This window comes from Pelobates fuscus, chromosome 2 (assembly GCF_036172605.1).
Source record: "Pelobates fuscus isolate aPelFus1 chromosome 2, aPelFus1.pri, whole genome shotgun sequence".
NCBI lineage: Eukaryota > Metazoa > Chordata > Amphibia > Anura > Pelobatidae > Pelobates > Pelobates fuscus.
The window spans coordinates 276,130,814-276,152,706 of NC_086318.1; the positions used below are offsets into that span (position 1 = coordinate 276,130,814).

General features: G+C 46.9%; 1 protein-coding gene across 3 annotated transcripts in view; it reads left to right on the top strand.

The window, feature by feature from the left end:
- Positions 1–21,893, top strand: part of TRIM67 (tripartite motif containing 67) — a 1,164,837-nt gene that overhangs the window by 301,971 nt on the left and 840,973 nt on the right. For all 3 annotated transcript variants that reach the window (XM_063443396.1, XM_063443397.1, XM_063443399.1), the window contains exon 4: positions 2,445–2,555. In XM_063443396.1, coding sequence (XP_063299466.1) covers positions 2,445–2,555 — 111 coding nt within the window. The remainder of the gene's footprint in view (positions 1–2,444; positions 2,556–21,893) is intronic.

A 21,893-nucleotide genomic window follows, 5' to 3' on the forward strand; every position in this document is an offset into this window, starting at 1 on the left:
ATCCCTCACTTGTCCCCCCGTCCCCATCCCAAGGTCCCAGTAGCATGGTGAGCCGGTGAGAGCGGGCCTTCCGTCTGGGTCTCGGCGCGTCCGTTACTGGCAGTCTCGGGATGCGCCAGCGGTCTTGAGTTTCCGTGTCCCAGCGGCCCGCGTCGGATAGTGTGGTGGTGTGTCGTTCCCCCAAGGGCAGCCCGGCCGGTTAGAGGCGTGTCCCCAATCGGTGTGGTGTGTGGAGCATGTTGTATGTGCTTGTAGTACACAGGCTTCTGGGCTGTCCAGCCCCCGTTCATGCCCCCCACCCAAGAGTGTAGCAAAAATGGGGAGTCCGGCAGCTCGGTGTGTCTAGTGGGGTGCTGTAAAGTAGGCCCCAGGGCAGTCTATAGTCTACAGGCTTTTACCGTGATCGGTGGGGCCCAGGGTTTCTCCGGTGCGGTGGAACTCAACGTGGGTTACCGGCTGGTCGTACCGTCTCCATTCTGGATCTGGTCCTCCTTCGTGGCAGTGGGGTGTCCTGTGCTGGCCTGAGTGGGCTAGTGTAGAAGTCTAGCGGATCGGGCCACGCCATGTTTAAGGGCGGCAGCTGGAGCTCGTCGGTGAGATCCTGCAGGTCTTGTTGGTTACGCACCTGCATGGGACCGCCAGGTGTGTTGGCCATTAGGCCGGTTGGGAAGGTCCATCGATATCTCACCTTCTGTGCCGTCAGGGCCCGGGTGTGGGGCTTCAGAGCCCTGCGATAGCCTAAAGTGGCCGGGCATAGATCTGGGAAGAGTTGTATAGGGTGCTCTTCATACGTGATGGTCCCCATATTGCGTGCCGCCTGAAGTATGTCCTCTTTGAGGGAGAATATGGTTAGGCAGCAGATGACGTCTCTTGGTGGTGCCCCCTCCGGGCCCCTGGGTCTTAGCGCCCTGTGGGCTCGGACATAATCGATTGGTGATTCTGCAGGGTGGCCAAGGAGGTCGTTAAATAGGGCGGTGAGCGTGTCAGTGAGCTGGGTTTGGGACTCTTCGCCATCAGGTAGGCCCCTGATCCGCAAGTTGTTTCTTCGGCCTCTGTTGTCGAGGTCTTCGATGTGGCGCGCCATGGCCTGCATGTGGGCAGTATGGCTGTGGAGCGTGGACTCTGTGTTTGTGTGGGCAGCAGTGAGGTTGCCGTGGTCTGCTTCCAGTCGTGCCATGCGGTCCGCCATACCTTGCATGTCAGCTCTCATCAGTTGGAGGTCAGCCCGGATCGAGGCATGGAGGGCTGACGTGGCTTGGGTCAGGTCAGTCTTGGTGGGCAGTGCTCTCAGCAGGGCCATCCAGTCCGCCGGTGGATGTTCCTTGATCTCCCCGCCGGCCTCACCGCCCTGGGAGCTCGGGCTCATGGATGAGGCCTCCGAGTACAGGAAGGCCTCAGCGAGGCCTGGAATGGTGGGTCCGGCTGCGCGGTCATATATTGCCTGACCGACGCCTGGATTGCCGGTGGGCGGGTGCCCGATGGTTTGGGGGTGCCCCCGGTCCTGGTGTGTTTCCCCATAATTGTGTTTGGGGCAGCTTTCCAGCGATTTGCAGAGCGGGTTCGGAGGAGCTCAGGAATTAGGCAGCCATTCCGTTCCGCTGTTAGGCCACGCCCCCCCCCCCCCCGCCCCCCCTAGCTTCTTATATTTAAATCTTGGACATAATATGTGAGTAATTCCACTTTAAGAGTATTGGGGATTTTAGTCTCTATGTTACCTTTGTTTCTTACAGCTTTCCAGATATTATTATTATTATTTTTATTTTATTATTTATATAGCGCCAACAAATTCTGTAGCGCTGTACAATGGGATATCTAATATTGAGTCAATACAAATATTAGATTGTCTAAAATACCTAATTTTTGGATCTGTACCAAAGTATGGAACTAAGATTTTTTTCTTGGCAAACCTCGCTTTCTAAAATACACTATCCAATTGGGTTCTATATATGTGAAAGAACTCATGCGCTTAATAAGTATCTACAATGCTTGGAAAGCCTAGGCCTCCATCTTTGATTTTTTGAGCCAAAAGTGTCTTATTAATTCTAGGTCTCTTGTTCTTCCAAATAAAATTAATTTGTTTGTACATGGATTAAGTCCTAAATCTAAATAGGGAGTAGAATATTATAGTGTTAGGAATACATGTTTTAAGTACAGTGCTTATAAAGGACCAATGTAGTTAACATGGAAACACTGAACAAGCAGGAAGCATGCACCTTTTATACTGTTATCGATGATTCCAGCAGTGTAATTATTGCTACTCCCTATAAATAGGCATAAGGCTATCCTAACTATAAGATAATGCCAGGGACTAATGAAAGTATTTAGAAAACTGGGCAGACTAGATGGGACGAATGGTTCTTATCTGCCGTCACATTCTATGTTTCTATGTTTCTATAAATCCCCCAAAAATAAATACATATCTGCAATTCCTATTTTACTGGCAGGTTGTCTGGGACCAGATAAACCACTGTACACTAAAGCTACGACAGTCAACAGGGCTGATGGAATACTGTCTTGAAGTAATCAAGGAGAATGATCCGTCTGGTTTCTTACAGGTAATGTAATTCTAACTTCTATATCGTATGTACATAAGATGCTGCTAGTTCCACTGTTCCATCAAATGAAGTAAAATATACCCAATTTGCAAAAAGGTAAAATTTAAGTGGGTGTTTTTGAACTTTCTTAAATAGTATGTTATCATCAACAATACAGCATTAGTATTAATGATGTATTATATTGTAAAAATTAATATACACCATTAATCTTGAGAATTATTTTTTTTTAGGACTTGCTGGGGTGTTTACATTAATAACTGGTGGTCATTTTGTTGTAATTTGTATTAACAGCGTTCTATAATGCTCAAAAAATGAGACATAACTCCATCTACACCATCTATGAAAATTCACACTTTCAAAAATGATTGTCTCTTATATGCAGGGCCAGATTAAGAGCCCAGTGGGCCTGCTCCTGACAATTATGATGGGGCCCAATTACAGAATCTTATCGACCAAAAACACTAAAACAGTCATACCTCTCAAGCGTCATGTATCTGATGGAGATGGTGTTGGAGGGAAACTCAAAGGATGCAGCTATAAGAAAACACATACTCAATGCTAATCTCTCTCTAATTTATGCTTTCATCTTTCAAGTAAATCCATACCCCGTAACAGTGAAGCCGGAAGTCAATAGGTAGGGTAAAAGGGTGGGCCACTGATGCGAATCACGTGACCAGACCAGCCAAAGGGGGCGAACATGCCCAAAAAGGAAGGCCACCCTGGCATCAGTGTCCCTATGTATCACAGTGTCAGTGTCCCCATGTCGCCCAGTCCTCTAGTCTCCCAGTGTCTCAGTTTCCCCATTTCCCCCAGAGTCCCCATGTCTCAGTGTGTCCCGTGTCACTAGGATACTAGGTAACACTGAGAAACATGGGGACACAGTGAGACATAGGAACACTGAGAGATCCAGGGACACTGAGACACTGGGAGACACGGGGGCACTTGTGGATCCAGACATAGAGACACTGGGAGAAAGGGGGACACAGAAGACACTAGGGACACAGAGACAAGCAGACACAGACACTGGGAGACATGGGGGCACTGAGACATTTGGCGACACTAAGACACTAGGGACACATAGACATGGAACACAGACTCTGGGAGACTAGGGGACACTGGGAGACATGGGGACACTGAGACACTAGGAACACTGGCTGGGAGGCATGGGGACACACACACTTGGGACACTGGGATACATGGGGGTACTTGTGAACATAGACATGGGGACACTGGGATACATGGGGACACAGACATTTGGGAACACTGGGAGACATGGGGACACTAGGTTCACTGAGATACATGGGAACACAGACACTGGGAGACATGGGGACACTGAGACACTGGCTGGGAGACAGAGACATGGGGACACTGAGACACTAGGGACAGTGAGAGACATGGGGACACAGACACTGGGAGACTAGGGGACACTGAGACACTAGGGACACTGGCTGGGAGACACAGGGACATTAAGAGACATGGAGACACTGTGTCCCTAGTGTCTCCGTGTCACAATGTGTCTCCAAATGTCCCTATGTCTCACAGTGTCCCCATGTGTCTCAGCATCCCCATGTCTCAACGTGTCCCCTAGTGTCTCAGTGTCCCCATGTTTCCCAGTGTCCCCATGTGTCCCCTAGTGTCCCAGTGTCCCCATGTCTCCCTGCTGCCTTTCTACCCATTCTTCACTTACCTGAGCTGTAGGCTGTCTCTGCAGGCTGGGAGCTGCTGTCTGGACTCTCTGTGCTGTGGAGCTGCTCCCCCGCGGATCAGAGAGTAGAGAGAGGCAGGGAGGGATATGCTGTAACTTCCTATCCCTGCCTCTCTCCACACACAGTGACCCCTACTGGCTGGTGCTGTTATTGCAGGGTAATCTCCGTCTATACTGAGAAAAATATCTGCATTTGTATTGCCGGTATTACTGCAATACCAGCACGGCCGGCCGGCCGGCCGGCCAGCCAGCCTCAAATAAATACATAAAATACAAGTCAGGTTGCAAACCTAAAAGTAGTGTGTTAAAAAAAAAAAACACTTTTTTATTTTATTTTGTTTTTGTTTTAAATGGGCCTATTTCATGGGCCTGGGTCTGCAGCTCCATCAGTCCCTATGTTAATCTGGCCCTGTTTATATGGCACTATAACCTCACAAAATAGCAGTCACATTCATACATTTGGGGTGTTTTTTACTTAAAAGATGTAGCGGAGTATAGTTTACAAAATATCCATCAATAATGCAACATCTACATTAAAAAAAAACACCTAACAATAAAAAGGCATTCCTGGAGAGTTTTAACTTAATTTCAACTGTTAAATTGCTAAAATGCCCCAAAATAAGACCTCATATCCAGCAATAAAAATTAACTTTTAAAAACTGAGGTAAGCCTATGTTTTAAATGACAATGTAACATCACAAGATATGTCTAAGTTTACGCCACAGATGTAACGGAGCATCACTTTTTATTATTATTACAATGGCACACATCAGCTTTACAAAATATTCAGCAAAAATTCAATGTGTATGTAAAAATGCAAAACAAATATTTACCACCTACTTTGACATAAACCGGTAATAAAAATGGTGACATAAGGTACAATATTCACTATATGAGATACCCTGGAGTGTCGACTTTCACAAATAGTAGGCCTTTATGTGTAAATATGTACTGTCAAATTGCTAACAATTCACCAAATGAAACTAAGCTCCATCACCATCTATAAAAATTCACACTTAAAAAGCTGGATTGGGGGGTGGAGCTAGCAACGGACCCGTCCAGACGCAAGTCTAAAGAGCTCCGACATGAACAAGCGATAAACGGCCAATTTGACCCGCAAAAACCGAGGCAATCAGGCTGGCACCTACCCTGGAGGTGGACACACAATCATGGGCCGAAAATCGAAAAAAAACAAGTCGGACCGGACATCTAACAGCTGAGATATCGGCGATCTCCTGCGGCGCGCACAACAGACAATATGGCGCCTCCGGCTTAAACATCCTCTTACTCCTCCGAGGACTTCCATACATATCTGGACGGAGGAGCCATGCTGGAAGCAGTGCCGAAGGTACGACCTACCCCACCTGCTGGCCAAGAACCAATTACTAAAGATATGCTGCAATCCATGCTAACAGAACTGCGCTCCAATATAGCAGCCGACATTGCACAATTTAAAGAGACAGTGAATGGGGCACTCACACGACTTACGGTCCTAGAGGCCACCTCCAGCAGCCAAGAATCCAGAATCACTAAAGTGGAGTGGAGGCTTGAGGAGTTCCACTTGGCCCAGAGGGGAATGGAAGCCAGAGCCGATATACTGGAAGACTAGAGGCGACGGCACAACCTTAAACTGAGGGGCATCCCTGACACAGTGAGTATGGAGAAAACGCAGCATTACATAAGGCACTGGGAGAAAGGGGGACATCTCACCCTGCTACCGACCAAACAGGCAAAGGCACTTAAATTGGACGGCATATTCAGGCTACCAACACCAAAAAACACCCCTAACACTGCCACGGCGGACCTTATTCTCTGCTTTCAAACCATGCAAGATAGAGCCTTAATCTCTTCAGCAGTGAGAGGGAAAACACCCATCCAATTCGAAGGCTCATCCCTGCTTATATTCCCTGACGTAACCAAAAAGACACTACCTTGGCGCAGATCTATGAAACCCATTCTCCACATCCTAAGAGACCAGGATGTGACCTACTGCTGGGGAAACTCTAGACATCTCATACTCACCCACCAGGGAGGCACCTACAGGGCCAAGAACCCACAAGAACTGGAGGCCGCTATGCGCAGCCTGAAGCTGCTACCTGAACAGGATGCATCGACCTCCCGTCTCTGCTACATGGATCCGTCACACCAAGGTCACTCTCTGAACACCCACCTGGACCACCGGTAACTTGACGGACCTGTGACACATAGTCCGGCTGCAGGAGATATCTCCACTAACAAGCCTGAAGGACTATACGTGACCGCAGGAATATGCAGACGAACTGCATACTGAATGCTTCATAATTCTCTAATACTATGTTCATGTTTATTGGTTGAATAGTTATCCGTTGCTGAGATCCTTCTTATCCGGAATTACCCTCCACATCCTCTGTAACAAACTTTGTTAACTCAACGGGGAATTGATACACCCCGACCAGGACGCTATCCTGATAAATCTACTAAGAGGGTGCACGACACTCGAGATGTCCCCCCCCACCCTCCCCACTCTTGACAGTACGAAACATATGCCCCATGGTTGTATTGTGGGAGGGAGATACCTTGTACCTAGAGTACAGTGTACATCTTGTTGGACGCTATCTGTTAGGCCCGCATGTCTAAACAATATGCTTGTGTTAATGTATACCAATGTGATGAACAGATCATTTGTTGCATACTCACGAGTGGAGTGAGGCAAAAATAAAGAATTAAAAAAAAAGAAAAAGAAAAGCTGGATTGATCATGTTTCTTATATGATACTGCAACTTTACAAAATGTTAGCAAATTCATACATTAGGGATATAGTTTTTACTCAGAAGAAGATATTGATGATCATAATTAAGTAGGTTTTACCAAAAGTGGCACACATCAAGTTTACAAAATACCTACCCAGCAAAAATGCAACATATATGTAAAAAATAAAACAAAGAACAATGAAGTGTCTACTTTCACAAATGATAGGCCTTTGTGGGGTCATGTGAACATTTAAACTGCTGTAATGCCGAAAAAGTATACATAGGATCATCAAATCCATCTATCAAAATTCTTACTGTAAAACACTGAAATGGTCAACTTGTATATCTTATGTAGATTTTAAACAGACAGTATGCATGTACGCCTTTACCACTAACCTGTGTTTAAATAAACAGTATAGTGGCAAAGGCATATATTTGGGGTATTGTACTCAGACGATGTAGCTCAGTGGTGTCCAACACGCTGCTCGCGGGCCGCATGCGGCCTGGGACCAATAGTCATGTGGCCTGGTTACTCTCCGCGTTGCCAGGCGGCATGGAAGGCAGGGAGCCCATTCCACTCTGTAGTCCTCTTGGACAGCTCCTTCTTAGCCCTGCAGTGAGCCGACCACCGGGATATGACGTCATCCCGGCATCGGCATCACTAGGCGCGAGGGACGAGCACAGGAAGAGCACAGAGATAGATCCAAGCCCAGCAACAACCGCTAGCCACCAGGGGCAAAGGATACATTCCATCCCTCCCAGAGCAAGGTAGGTAAGCTGGGTGTACCTCTTTAGAACTAAATGTGTGTAAGTGATTTTTATGTATGTTTTGTCAGTGATTGTCTGTGTGTGAGGGTAGGTTCTGTGGATATGTCTGAATATGTGTGTGGATGTGTGTTTGTGATTGTTTGTATAGGTGTGTGATTTTGTGTGTGTATAGCTATGTAATTGTGTGTGTATGTATGTGATGTGTGTATAGGTCTGTGAATATATGTATGGGTGAGGGTCTGTAATTGATTGTGTGTATGCATATGTGAGTGTGTGTGTGTGTATGTATGTGACAGTGTGTATAGGTCTGTGATTGTATGTGTGTATAGATTTGGGATTGTGTGTATATGGTTATGTGTGCATATTTATATACATGTGTATTTGTTTAGTGGATAGCTCCCTAATTTGGTATCCTTAAAGGGATACTATAGTGCCAGGAATACAACGCTGTATTTCTGGCACTATCACTCACCCTGTCTAGCGCCCCTACTCCTGGTGAATAAAGGGTTAAAAACACTTTATTTACTTACTTACATCATCCTAGTGCTGATATCTCTCGGCAATGGGTTTGATGCTCCTCCTCCTCCTCCTTCCCACGACGAGCGGACGCTAATGCGCATGCGTGTCCAATGCCATGCGTCCATTAGACCTCCCCATAGGAAAGCTGTGGGGAAAAAAAAAATCTTACGCTGTCCACAATTTGGCTAAATTGATTCAGTAAATGCTAGTCTGATATGCAGACATCTGCCGGAGTAAGAGCAGAGGTTGGTAATGCAGGTGACAAAGGTGGTCCAGGCAATCCATCAATTCAAGCAGCTTTATTGGACATCACATCTGTTTTAAAATAAAAATCTTACTGTATTCAAGCCAGAAGCTGTAAATCTGCATGCTGTTAGACTCAGCCCTTCCAATTTTGCAACAAACTAGGAAAGAAATTCCTTCTTAACCCCAGAATGTCAGTCAGATGTATCCTTGAATCAAGAAGCTATTACCCTACTGTTGCAAAAACATAATATTCAATTTTATAATTTTTCGAGTATGCATCTAGTTGTTAAACATCGGTACAGACTCTGATAAAACCACTTCTTCAGGCAGGGAATTCCACATACTTGTTGTTCTTACGCTAAAAAAACATTCCATTGCCTTAGATTAAATCTTCTTTCTTCAAGTCTAAATGCATGACCTCATGTCCTATGTATAGTCCTGTTTGTGAATAGATTTTTCACACAATGGTTTGTATTGGCCCTGGATATATTTGTTATAATGTGTGTAGCCCGCCTCTGCACTTCCTCTAATGTTATAGTATCCTTTTTTAGAACAAATGCCCAAAATCTCAAAGTATATTCAAGATGTGGCCATACCAGTGATTTATAAAGAGGCAAAATAATATTCTCATTTGAGAACTAATGCCCTTTTTTATGCATGACAATACTTTACTGGCCGTAGCCACTGCTGAATTACATTGCACATTGTTGCCTAGTTTCTTGTCTATAACAATTTCCAAATCCTTCTTGTGTGTTGTTATCCCTAATTCACTACAATTTAGGCTATACGTTGCTTGTGCATTCTTTACCCCGCAGTGCATAATCTTGCATTTTTCTATATTAAATGTCATCTGCCATATGAGTGCCCAGTCCCTCAATCTCAATCCTTCTGCAGCTAAGTAATATCTTGATCACATTGTATTACTTTACAGAGTTTTTACACTAATCTGTTGTGTGGAACCTTATTAAACGCCTTGGCAAAATCCAAACAGATCACATCCACTCCAACACCCTGATCTATACTTCTACTTACTTATTTATATAATGCAATTAATTTAGTTTGACATGACCTATTTTTCATAAAACCACATTCTGATAACCACATTCTTCTCAATTAATTCCTGAATATTATCTCTTAATAACCTTTCAAATACTCTCCCAGCCACATAAGTTAAAGGGACACTATAGTCACCAGTGCAACTACATGTATTCCTGACCCTATAGTGTTAACACGACCATCTAGCCCACTGGGCCCCTCCTGCCTCCATAAATATCATAAAAATCTTACTGTAGCCAGAAGCTGTAAATCTGCATGCTGTTAGACTCAGGAAAAACATGCAGTCTGCTGACATGTGATAGCCTGATCCAATCACAGTGCTTCCCCATAGGATTGACTGACAAGGAGGCAGATCAGGGGCAGAGCCAGCATGATTCAAACACAGCCCTGGCCAATCAGCATCTCCTCATAGAGATGAATTGAATCAATTAATCTCTATGAGGAAGTTCAGTGTCTGCATGCAGTGGGAGGAGATACTGAATCACAGAATGCTCGTGCACTGCAGATCTGTCCATCAACTCAGAAGTCCCTCTGTTTCACTCTGAGTGACTGCAACTGGAGGTGTTCCTAGCTTTCAATGTAAACACTGTATTTTCTCAGAAAATACAGTGTTTACATGAGAAAGGCTGCAGGGAGCTATAGTTCTTACCTGAACAACCTCGTTAAGCTGAAGTTGTTCATGTGACTATAGTGTCCCTTTAAGCTCTATAGGTCATGATCTATAATGTACAGTCAAGAAATTTTTTTTGACAATCTTTATTTCAGTTTTCTTCAGGAGATATGGAAATTGTATAGCATTATGTACAATACTGTGTGGTTAAATATCAGGTAGCAACCAATACTATTGCATCATTTGTTTATAGAGCGACTCGTCACAAAATGAGTTAGTATCGATCGTTCTTTGGTCACAGCAGGTTACTTCACTGCTCAGTAGTTTCAGGCGATTCAAGCTGTTGAGTGTTTGGGTAAAGCCCCACACTCGACAAATTATAGTGGTGAGGGCTGGCAGTGCCCAACCGCTATTTATTTGTTGCCTTTTCCTCCTCTGGAGAATGGCATTGAAGGAAGCAGTGTTTGGGGTCTGTATTTGTGAGTGGGAGAGTAGAAGAGAATGTGGAGTGTAAGAGGAGATGAGAGGAGAGGGGCAAAAGAGAAAAAAGGAGAAAAAGAAAAAAGGGGGGGAGGGATTCAACGGTCAACCGATTGTCTGTGCTGTCTCATCATTGTGGGGCGTGAGTGGTCTGTCATTTAGCTAGCTACACTATTCTTAGAGATTAAATCTGTCCATGGGTACCAGGTCGTGGCGCATTTGTCTGCATTCTGCACTGTAGATTTCCTCTACTTTCAGGACCGATTGCTGGAAGGTGGGAACCCCCGGCTGTTTCCAAAGGGAGTGGGATCAGTGTCTTAGTCGCATGGAGAAGGTGGGCACCCCCGGCTGTTTCCAAAGGGGGTGGGATCAGTGTCTTAGTCGCATGGAGAAGGTGTTCAGTTAGTGATTTCTTATATGCTGCTATGCTTATGCGGTTCAAAAGCATGGGGAGCGGCTGAAGGGGGAGATCAGAATCTATTATCTTGCATATGGTGGTGTGTACCATTTTTCAAAATGGTGCTATCTGTAGGCAATTGCGCCACATGTGCAGTCCGGTTCCTATGTCTGTCCTGCATATCCAACAAGTTGCTCGATCGTTGTCATTCCTACGGTGTAAGCCATCAGGAGTCCTCTACCATCAGGTGAAGAGTGTATAGCTAGTTTCCTGTTTTTTTGTGTTAATCAAGCTTTTGTGTGTCAGTATATATATTGTGTCCCATTCCTGGTCTGTGAGGCCTGTCCCAGTCTCTTATTGCCATTTAGAGGATAATTTAGGTGGGGCCCTGTCCAGAGGAGTGATACTCCGTGACACTCCATGTCAGGTGTTCATAATTCAAGCAGAAAGCCTCAAATTGCATTTGTTGCCTGTGTATGAGGGATTTAGATCTGATGGAAATGTATTAGATTTTCAGTTGACAATATCGTAGGCAATCCAAACCACTGGGTGTTCCCCCTGTATGTAGGGTGGGGGCTTGAGTTTTCCGTCAGAGCACCAGGTTTGTATACAAGTCCAGTCTGCGATTCTGAAGCTCCACTTGGTCTTGGGGTTTAAGGCCTCCATATCATATATCATATATTGATGGGGTTGGTGGGCAGCTGGAGTGAGAAGCTAATGGTGCACTAGAAATTGATGGTTGTGTCAATCAGCAGGTTGATGGTTTTCATCTGCCTGGGCATCATCCCCCCCAGTCAAAGCTGGGACGGGAGTCGACCCCCAGTCTGCCCCATCTCAAGGCCCACCTAGAGTTTTTCCGTAGGGCGGACATGCCAATCGACCAGCCTGTTGAAGTGTGATTCTTGATGGTACATGGTATCGCGGGTAGACCTACTCTGCCCGTTACCTTGGATAGCTTCAACTGGCTCTGCCATACCCGGGTATTTCCCTGATTGATAGAAGGCTTGTGGGAGAACCACAGACATAGTGTTGAAAAGGTACAGGATATGGGGCAATATGTTAATTTTCACCGCATTGATACGGCCAAACCAAGAGACGTATAGGTCGGTCCAGCTGTGTAAGTTCTTTTGCATTTCTGTTCGTAATGGCAGAAAGTTGTCCTGACAGTGGCGTACATACCAGGGTCGCAGGGGTCGCGGCTGTTAACGGGGCCAGCCCACCAGGGGGCCCGGCTGCCCCTGCGACGCAGTATGTACGCACTGTGGCCAGCCTCTTCTCCTGGGGGCTGGCCCTGGTATCACCGGCTGGCGGGCGCGCGAGGGACCACTCTCCCCTGAGTGCTTCCTCTTCAGCTCCCTCGCGCACCGCACTGATACGTCAGGCACTGACACTGATGACGTCATCTTCCGGCACCGGCATTCCTACGCGGCGTGTGAGGGAGCTGAAGAGGAAGCACTCAGGGGAGAGTGCTCCATCGCGCCGGCCTGCCTGCCTGCCTGCCTGCCTGCCCGCCCAGTGACCAGCCACCCAGGAGCCCAGCAGCACCACTGGACCCCAGGGAATCCCCTCAGCACTCCAAAAGGTAAGGAGGCTGGGGGGATAAAATTAATTAAAAAAAAACATGTGTTAGTGTGTGTGTTAGTGTGAGTGTTAGTGTGTGTTAGTGAGTGTTAGTGTATGTGTTAGTGTTACTGTGAGTGTTAGTGTGTGTGTTAGTGTGTGTGTGTTAGTGTGAGTGTTAGTGTGTGTGTTAGTGTGAGTGTTAGAGTGTGTGTGTCTGCTAGTGAGTGTCAGTGAGTGTGTCTGTTGAGTGTGTGTCTGCTAGTGAATGTCAGTGAGTGTTTTACTGTGTGTGTCTGTTACTGAGTGTCTTTGTGTGTGTGTTAGTGAGTCTGTTTGATGTATGTTAGTGAGTGTGTGTTTGTCAGTGAGAGTGTATGTTTTGTAAGTGAGTGTGTATGTATGTCTGTCGCTGAGTGTGTCTCTGTCAGTAAATGTGTGTGTCTGTTAGCTAGTGTGTATGCGTCTGTTCGTGAGAGTGTGTGTGTGTGTGTCTTCAGCACTTACCTTTCTCCAGCGCCGGACTCCCTTGGTGCTGGGGATCCCTCCGCCTCCCATCTCCGAATGCGCGCCGCGCTCGCATTCAAACCGCCCATAGGAAAGCATTACTTAATGCTTTTCTATGGATGTTCAGTGTCTTAGAATCGAGGAAGCGCCTCTAGCGGCTGTTCTCTGAAACTGCTATGTTTTCAGCTGCAGGGTTAAAACTAGAGGGACCTGACACCCAGGCCACTTCATTGAGCTGATGTGATCTGGGTGTCTGTAGTGGTCCTTTAAGTGTGTGTGCATCTGCATGCACTGGTGTACATACCGCGGTTGCAGGGGTCACAGCCCTGCAACCCCTGCGACCAGGTGCCTGCCGCCATGTGCCAGAGTAAGCGCGCAGGGTGCGGGGGCACGGATCAATTTTCGCACCGGGGCCCCATGGGTCATGTGTACGCCACTGTGTCCTGGTATAGGTTTTTTCATCTCCATGGGCATCCATTCAGAGGTAGCGTATTTTATGCACTTGCCAGATAAGGGAAATACTCCCTCAGGTGTGTGTATTTACAGGGAGGGTTATGCTAATTGATTCTGATTTGTCCATGTTCAGTTTGAGGTTGGACACCGTCCCATATATCTTGAAGAGGTTAAAGAGGTTGGGTAACGATATCAGTGGTCTCTCCAGGAAAAAAAAAAGGGGGGGGGGGAAGGGAAGCAACAAGGGCCAGAGGTCTCAGTGAGGCATGTGGCATCCACGGCCGTACCAGTCCAGGACGGGTCCCACCACTACCGCCTGCAGGTTACTCTCCCGGACTATCCGGTCTGCCCCACCGGTTCGGGGATCAGCCAAACGCCGTCCCCCAGGGCCCCTAGTCTGGGCTCTTCTTGGGCCGGGGACCTCTAGGATCCAGTTGGAGACTGCAACAGCCGGTAGGCCCATGTCCCTCAGGAATCCTGGAACGTCGTTGGTCCATTGCAGTGTGTGTTATCTTTCCTCGCTTGTAGGCAAAAGGGGAAGCCTCATCGGTAAGGAATCCGGCGTTCTTGCGTTGTCCATGTTAGAGGACGCAAGGCTCTTCTGGCTTCCAGGTTCAGAGTGGAGAGGTCATGGTATAGCGTTACCTGGGCACCTATGTAGGGTATGGATGGAAGTGGCCGGGCTGCTTGCATGACTGCCTCCTTGAGCCTGAAAGAGCAGAAGCAACAGATTAGGTTGCGTGGCTGGTCATCTTGTCTAGGCGGTCTCAGGGCTCGATGGGCTCACTCCAGTTTGAAATCAGTGGAGGCTGCATCTCCCAGAAGCTGAGTGAACAGACAGATGAGTACTTTCTGCAGTAACTCACCTTCTGACTCTAGCAGGCCAGTAATACATACGTTGGTTCTTCTGCGTTGGTTGTCGAGATCTTCAGCTTGGTGTCTTAGCTTCAGGAGTATCAAGATCTGCCTTGTAGTGGCTACCTTAGCCTCTTTCTGGCGTAGGGCTGTATGCTGGCTTTCGGCCTCTATTTATTCTACCCTGTGCTCTAGGGTTATGAGGTCCCTGCGCACTCCATGGATCTCTTCCCGCACAATTGCCCGTAGCTCAGCAATAATTTCTCTCCTATCACTGTGGATGAGCATGTTTGCCGATACGGCTGCTAGTTCAGCTGATATCTAGGTCAGGGCCTTATCTCTTGCTGAGCCTTGAGCCGAGTCTGTGTCACTGTTGGCACTTGGGGAAGCAGGCTCCATTTTGTCTGAGTGCCGCAATCCCCTCAGGCCATCTGGGGTCGATACAAATTTGTACATCGGGCCGGTCTGATGCCTCGACGAGCTGGCACCAGAGGTACCTGGGGTCATCAGCTTCCTAGTTCTTTCCATGTTTTGTGAGCTTTTAATGGCTATTTTAAGGGGCTTAGTGGGCCAGGGCTGCGGAGCTGCAGTAACGTGCGTCTTATTCCATGAGCTGGTCAGCCACAACCCCCTCCAGGCAAGAATTTTGAACCCTTTTTTAATATAGGAATCACAACTTCCTTCCTCCAATCCTTCAGTACAATGCCTGAAAGAAAATAATCTTGAAAACAGAGGTGCACTTATTTCCACACTTAGTTCTTTAAATACTCGTGCATGAATACTGTCAGGCCCTGGAGCAGTGTTGTCAATAGTGGTGTCAATATGTTGTAAAGCTGCCCTTATCTTATTGAAATTGGCCTATTTAAAATGATATTTATTAGTATACCCCATATGCTTTTGTTTTTTATTATTATAATAGACACTATATTGTGATGATCACTGTTTTCTAAGTGCTCACCTACTTGAATGTTGGTCAAAAGATCAACATTGTTTGTAAGAACCAGCTAGAGACAAGTTGGTGCTTGTACAAGGTGTGACATGAAGGTGTAATTTAAGAAGTTCAAAAACCTAATTCCCTTTGCTGAACTACGAGACCCTCTGCTCCAATTTATGTCCAGGTAATTAAAATCTCCAATATTTAAGATTTAAGATTTGCAGCCTTCCCAGCTTATACAGAGCCCGCGCGGGAGGAAGGAGAGGAGGGAATTAGAGTAGGAACTCAGACTCCTATCAGCCTGAGCCACTACTGGACCCCAGGGAAGTAACCCTTCTGCATCTAAAAAGGTAGGAAACAGGAGGCTTATCCCTCCTGGAACATCAACCCTGTTACATATCTTAGTATAATCAGCAAAAATACATACCTTACCATCAAGACCTTCTGCAATATCACTAATAAAAATATTAGAGAATGGGTCCAAGTACAGATCCCTGAGGTACCCCACTGGTGACAAGCCCAAGCTTCGGATATACTACAACCCTCTGTTGCCTGTCACTCAGCCACTGCCTTACCCATTCAACAATATTGGAATCCAAACTTAAAGATTGCAATTTATTGTGACAAGACCAATCTCGCCACTGTGCATTGGAGGAGCCTGGTTGCCTGCCTGCTGCCTTTTGACTATGGACCGGCATTTAAATACTTTATTTTCCTATGCAGAACGGTCTATTAATGTATTTCTGCCCAGGCGTTTGATAGATTCTATCTGCTGAACAAACAGCCGTCTATTGGCCTCCCAGGAGCCCTGGTTAGCTGGCAGGTGCCGTTAATTAGCCGCCCAGAAGCAGGCGAGCGCCGCCAATTGACCACCCAGTAGCTGCAACTGCAGCTTAATTGACTATACCGGGTGGTACGCATACTGAACACTGGATGGCAGCAGTCTGCAGTTCACACGCGGCAAGTTCATTCACGGATTTACTGAATGAACTTATTTAACCCAGATAGCTATGCCATGGAGCCTATTCGTGTAATAAAATACTTTGGCTCCATGGCAATTGAACTGTATGTGTGTGGTCTGAGCGCCATTCAGTAATAATGTGCGCTCAGACCTAAGCTATCTGGGGATATGTTGCATGTCTGTATTTTATGTAATAACTAGTGATGTCCCGAACGGTTCGCTGGCGAATAGTTCCTGGCGAACATAGCATGTTCGCGTCCGCCACCGCGGACGAACACATGCGGTGTTCGGTCCGCCCCCTATTCGTCATCATTGAGTAAACTTTGACCCTGTACCTCACAGTCAGCAGACACATTACAGCCAATAAGCAGCACACCCTCCCTAGCAGACCCTCCCACCTACTGGACAGCATCCATTTTAGATTAATTCGGAAGCTGCAACCATTTTTATTTTTGTTTTTCAATGTATTTTTTTTTTGCATATAAATGTTACAAGCAGATACTCCCCCCAGACACTCTGTATTACTGCAGATACTCCCTCCAGACATCCTGTGTTACTGCAGATACTCCCCCCAGACACTCTGTGTTACTGCAGATACTCCCTCCAGACACTGACACAGAGCAGAATTGGGACTGTTCCCCCTACATAGGGTCACTTGGCAGATATGGATTGACACCTATCCTAAGGATCCCTGATACACACTGACACGGAGCCCTCCATGGGTGAAGATGGATACATTTTTTTTGCGCTCGTTTTTTTTTTTTTTTTTTAAATTACGTCGGTTTTTATGGCTTTTTATCTGCCCTTTTTTGGGGCTGCAAAAAGAAGATTTTAGAAAAAAGAAGACGTCAAATGGTAAGTTGAATTTTTCTTTACAGGTTAGTTATTTTATTCCCCCTTCACTATTTTTTAGGGTGAGGGGGGGTAGGTAGGGCATAACTTTTTTGGGGGTGGGGGGTGGGTGACTAGGGGCTTGGGGACCCCTAGTTACCTTTGATGGGGGGGGGGTTTATTTAGGGCCCCCACCCACTGCTCAGGGGTGGGGGCCAGGGGGGGAGGACAGTAGGTCCTCCCCCCATTGTGATTTATGGCCCCCACCCACCGCGCAGGGGTGGGGGCCAGGGGGAGGACAGTAGGTCCCGCCCCTCATTATTTTTATGGCCCCCACCCACCACGCAGGGGTGGGGGCGGGGGGAGGACAGTAGGTCCCCCCAGTGTGTATCAGGGTCCCTGAAGACAGGTGTCAATCCATATCTGCCAAGTGAATAGAGACTGTTCCCCCTACATAGGGTCACTTGGCAGATATGGATTGACACCTATCCTAAGGATCCCTGGGATATATATATATATATATATATATATATATATATATACTCCCTCCAGACACCCTGTGTTACTGCAGATACTCCCTCCAGACACCCTGTGTTACTGCAGATACCCCCTCCAGACACTCTGTATTACTGCAGATACTCCCTCCAGACACCCTGTGTTACTGCAGATACTCCCCCCAGACACCCTGTGTTACTGCAGATACTCCCTCCAGACACCCTGTGTTACTGCAGATACTCCCCCCAGACACTCTGTGTTACTGCAGATACACCCTCCAGACACCCTGTGTTACTGCAGATACTCCCTCCAGACACCCTGTGTTACTGCAGATACTCCCTCCAGACACCCTGTGTTACTGCAGATACTCCCCCAGACACTCTGTGTTACTGCAAATACTCCCTCCAGACACCCTGTGTTACTGCAGATACTCCCCCCAGACACTGTGTTACTGCAGATACTCCCTCCAGACACCCTGTGTTACTCCAGATACTCCCTCCAGACACCCTGTGTTACTGCAGATACTCCCTCCAGACACCCTGTGTTACTGCAGATACTCCCTCCAGACACCCTGTGTTACTGCAGATACTCCCTCCAGACACTCTGTGTTACTGCAGATACTCCCTCCAGACACCCTGTGTTACTGCAGATACTCCCCCAGACTCTCTGTGTTACTGCAGATACTCCCTCCAGACACCCTGTGTTACTGCAGATAATCCCTCCAGACACCCTGTGGTACTGCAGATACTCCCACCAGACACTCTGTGTTACTGCAGATACTCCCTCCAGACACCCTGTGTCACTGCAGATACTCCCCCCAGACACCCTGTGTTACTGCAGATACTCCCTCCAGACACCCTGTGTTACTGCAGATAGTCCCCCCAGACACTCTGTGTTACAGCAGACACTCCCCCCAGACACCCTGTGTTAGTGCAGATAGTCCCCCCAGACACTCTGTGTTACAGCAGATACTCCCCCCAGACACTCTGTGTTACTGCAGATACTCCCTCCAGACACCCCGTGATACTGAAGATACTCCCGCCAGTGGTGGCTCATCAAAATAAATCAGGAAAATTCCAAACCCCAAGGTTGAATACGGTGAATAGGCTACAGATGGCCACTCCCATCACCCAAGGCCAAGTTCTTCAACAGTGTTACCCCTAAATGTCAGTCCTCTGCCTCTTCCTAGGAAAATGTTCAAGATGCCAATACAGTGCCTGGCTGAAAGTGATAGTAGTTTCTGCCTACAGCCTGAGACCAGATCCCATAATTCCCCAACTGGGACTGGGGTTTAGAGTTTACAGTCTGCCAATCCACTGTGGATTTGTATACTAGAAGAATGGCTGCATTAGAGGGTCGAGGGGTCTATGCTCCAGCTCTGAAATCACAGCTGCGGCAGGCCACTTGCACCACTTGTGTCAGCGCCAGCAGGCAGTAGCGGTCAATGCGGCATCTATGTCTATGTGGGCCCCCATCAGGGCACTATAGAGTCAGGAAAACCGCTTTGTTTTCCTGACACTATAGTGATCCTTTACGTTTTCTATGGCTACTTAATCCAATTATCTCCACGATAGAGAAAGGGATTTTACTGTTTCTGTGGGAGTGATTAACATTGTGAAAAAAGGTCCATGTGGGAGTATACCTTGCTGGAGGACCTGCATAAAAGGCTGAGCTGGGGCCACCATTAAACAGACCATTTTTACCCCTTCATGAAGTCTGGGCTCATGTTTGGGGGATTGGGAGCTATAATTCACAGCCAGGTATAAAACATAATTTAATATGAATAATATATTAAAGAATGTGAGGAAATAAGATTTTTAATTTTTTTATTTCTGCATGACATTTTAACTGTGAATGTCATAATACGGTTTGCTTTTACTGCAATAAAACACATATATGTATTCAGCGATGTCTCACGTGTATAACAGTACCCCCTATGTACAGGTTTTATGGTGTTTTGGGAAGTTACAGAGTCAAATATTGCATGTTACATTTTTCACACTGAAATTCGCAAGATTGGTTATGTTGCCTTTGTGACCGTATGGTAGCCCAGGAATGAAAATTATGGCATAACATTTGCAATAGTAGACAAACCAAGGTATTGCAAATGGGGTATGTCCGGTCTTTTTTAGTAGCCACTTGGTCACTCACAAACACTGGCCAAAGTTATTGTTAATATTTGATTGTGTGTGAAAAATGCAAAAAACTAATCTGAATGCCAATTTTGGCCAGTGTTTGTGACTAAGTGGCTACTAAGAAAGACTGGACATGCCCCTTTTGAAATACCTTGGGTTGTCTACTATTGCATATGGTATGCCATCATGGGGGTAATTCTCATTCCTGGGCTACCATACGGTCTCAAAGGCAATGTAACCAATCTGGCTAATTTCAATGTGAAACAACTGAAACGCAAGCCTTATATTTGACTCAGTAACTTTTGAAAACACCATTGTAGCAAACTCACCCCTTTAAGGGAGTTTGCCATGAGCTTTTGGAGGGGCCTGCTTGCTCGCCTCCTGCCCTGTGACTACGGCCCCTGTGATGTATTGCCCTTTAAGAACATATTTGGGCATAATAGATTTTTATTGTGCGGCTACTGGCCCTTTAAGCACAGTGAATAGACTTTTATTGGACTGTGTATGCCCCTTTAAGAACCATCTGGGGACATATTGTGACTTTTGGGAACAATGCCCCTTTAAGACTTTGTCCCCAGACTCTTAAAATCCTTGGTTCATTGCTATTTTCCACTTGGTTCAGTAAATGAGGCTTACTGAACCAGGTACACCACAGGCGGACCACCCAGAAGTGGAAGTGTGCCATCAATTTACCTCCCAGGCTGGGAGCCTGCTGTAGGTAAATTGCCGAATGCTGGGGGGCCGCCGTTCGTGCAAACGAACACGTGGCAGCGGCCATCTTTGTTCATTCAATGCGGTCAGCGGTGTGTGTAGCCAAATCCATGGAACTGAAATCGGCTATACAGTTCCGCGAACACCGCTGATCATTACCTTCTCCCAAAATGATTTTGCAGCAGCAGAGGCTAAGTCCCATTCGGCGATGGGACTTAGTCATTTTTTCAGTGTGAAATTGACCGCCCAGCCCAAATCTATGGAACTGTTTTGGGCAGGAAAATGTGCTTGCGGTCTGTCCAGCTAACTTTTAAACCCCTGGATGTAATTGGCTGAATTTTGACTATGTTTATAATTAAAGTATGCTGAATAATAATATGTTTTTTTAAATATTGAATGTATAGTTTTAAAGTTATAGTACATGAGTAAAAACTTTATTTCTCTGCCAGTGATAATTACATTAACCCATTGTGTAAGGTAATTAAATCACAGGCAGAGGGGAGTATTTTGTCTGTAATTGCTGGGAGTGTCTAAGTGTATTGTACGTATTGATTGGTTGTTTTACAAAACCCTGTGGGCAGCATAGGCGTGCGCACGGGGTGTGCCGGGTGTGCCTGGTCACACCCTAATCCCCGCAGCACGCCTATGTATTGAGACCGGCAGGGGAGATCTCAGGATCTCCCCTGTCGGCTCATGCAGAGCCGGTGCTATCCGAGCGCCGGCTCTGCTCTCAGCCTCCCTCCTCACCGACCCACAGGCAGGGAGGGAGGCAGGAGAGGACCCGGGGAGCTCAACCAGCAGCTCCGCCGGGTTCCTCTCGCGAGATCTGAGTGTTGCCGCAGCAACGCTCAAATCTCGCGAGAGTGAACTCTAGCCCCGCAGGGTAGAGTTCACTCTCCACTGGACCACCAGGGATGGTGGTAGCATGGTCCCCCCTCCCTACATAAGGTAACAAGGGAGGGGGGATATTAACTAAACGGCACCTCACCTCACCTCCACTGGACCACCAGGGAAGGCAGCAGGAACAAGAATCCCCCCTCCCTACATAAGGTAAGAAGGGAGGGGGGATATTGAGTCATGTACCCCCACCTCCACCCCCCACAATCACCCACACACATACAGCACACACACCCACACACACAGCACCTTCACACATACAGCACACACATACAGCACCCACACACACAGCACCTACACACACACAGCACCTACACACATACAACACCTACACACATACAGCACATACACACACAGGACCTACACACATACAGCACTCACACATACAGCACCCACACACACAGCACCTATACACATACAGCACCCACACACACATACAGCACCCACACACACATACAGCACCAACACATATACAGCACCCACACACAT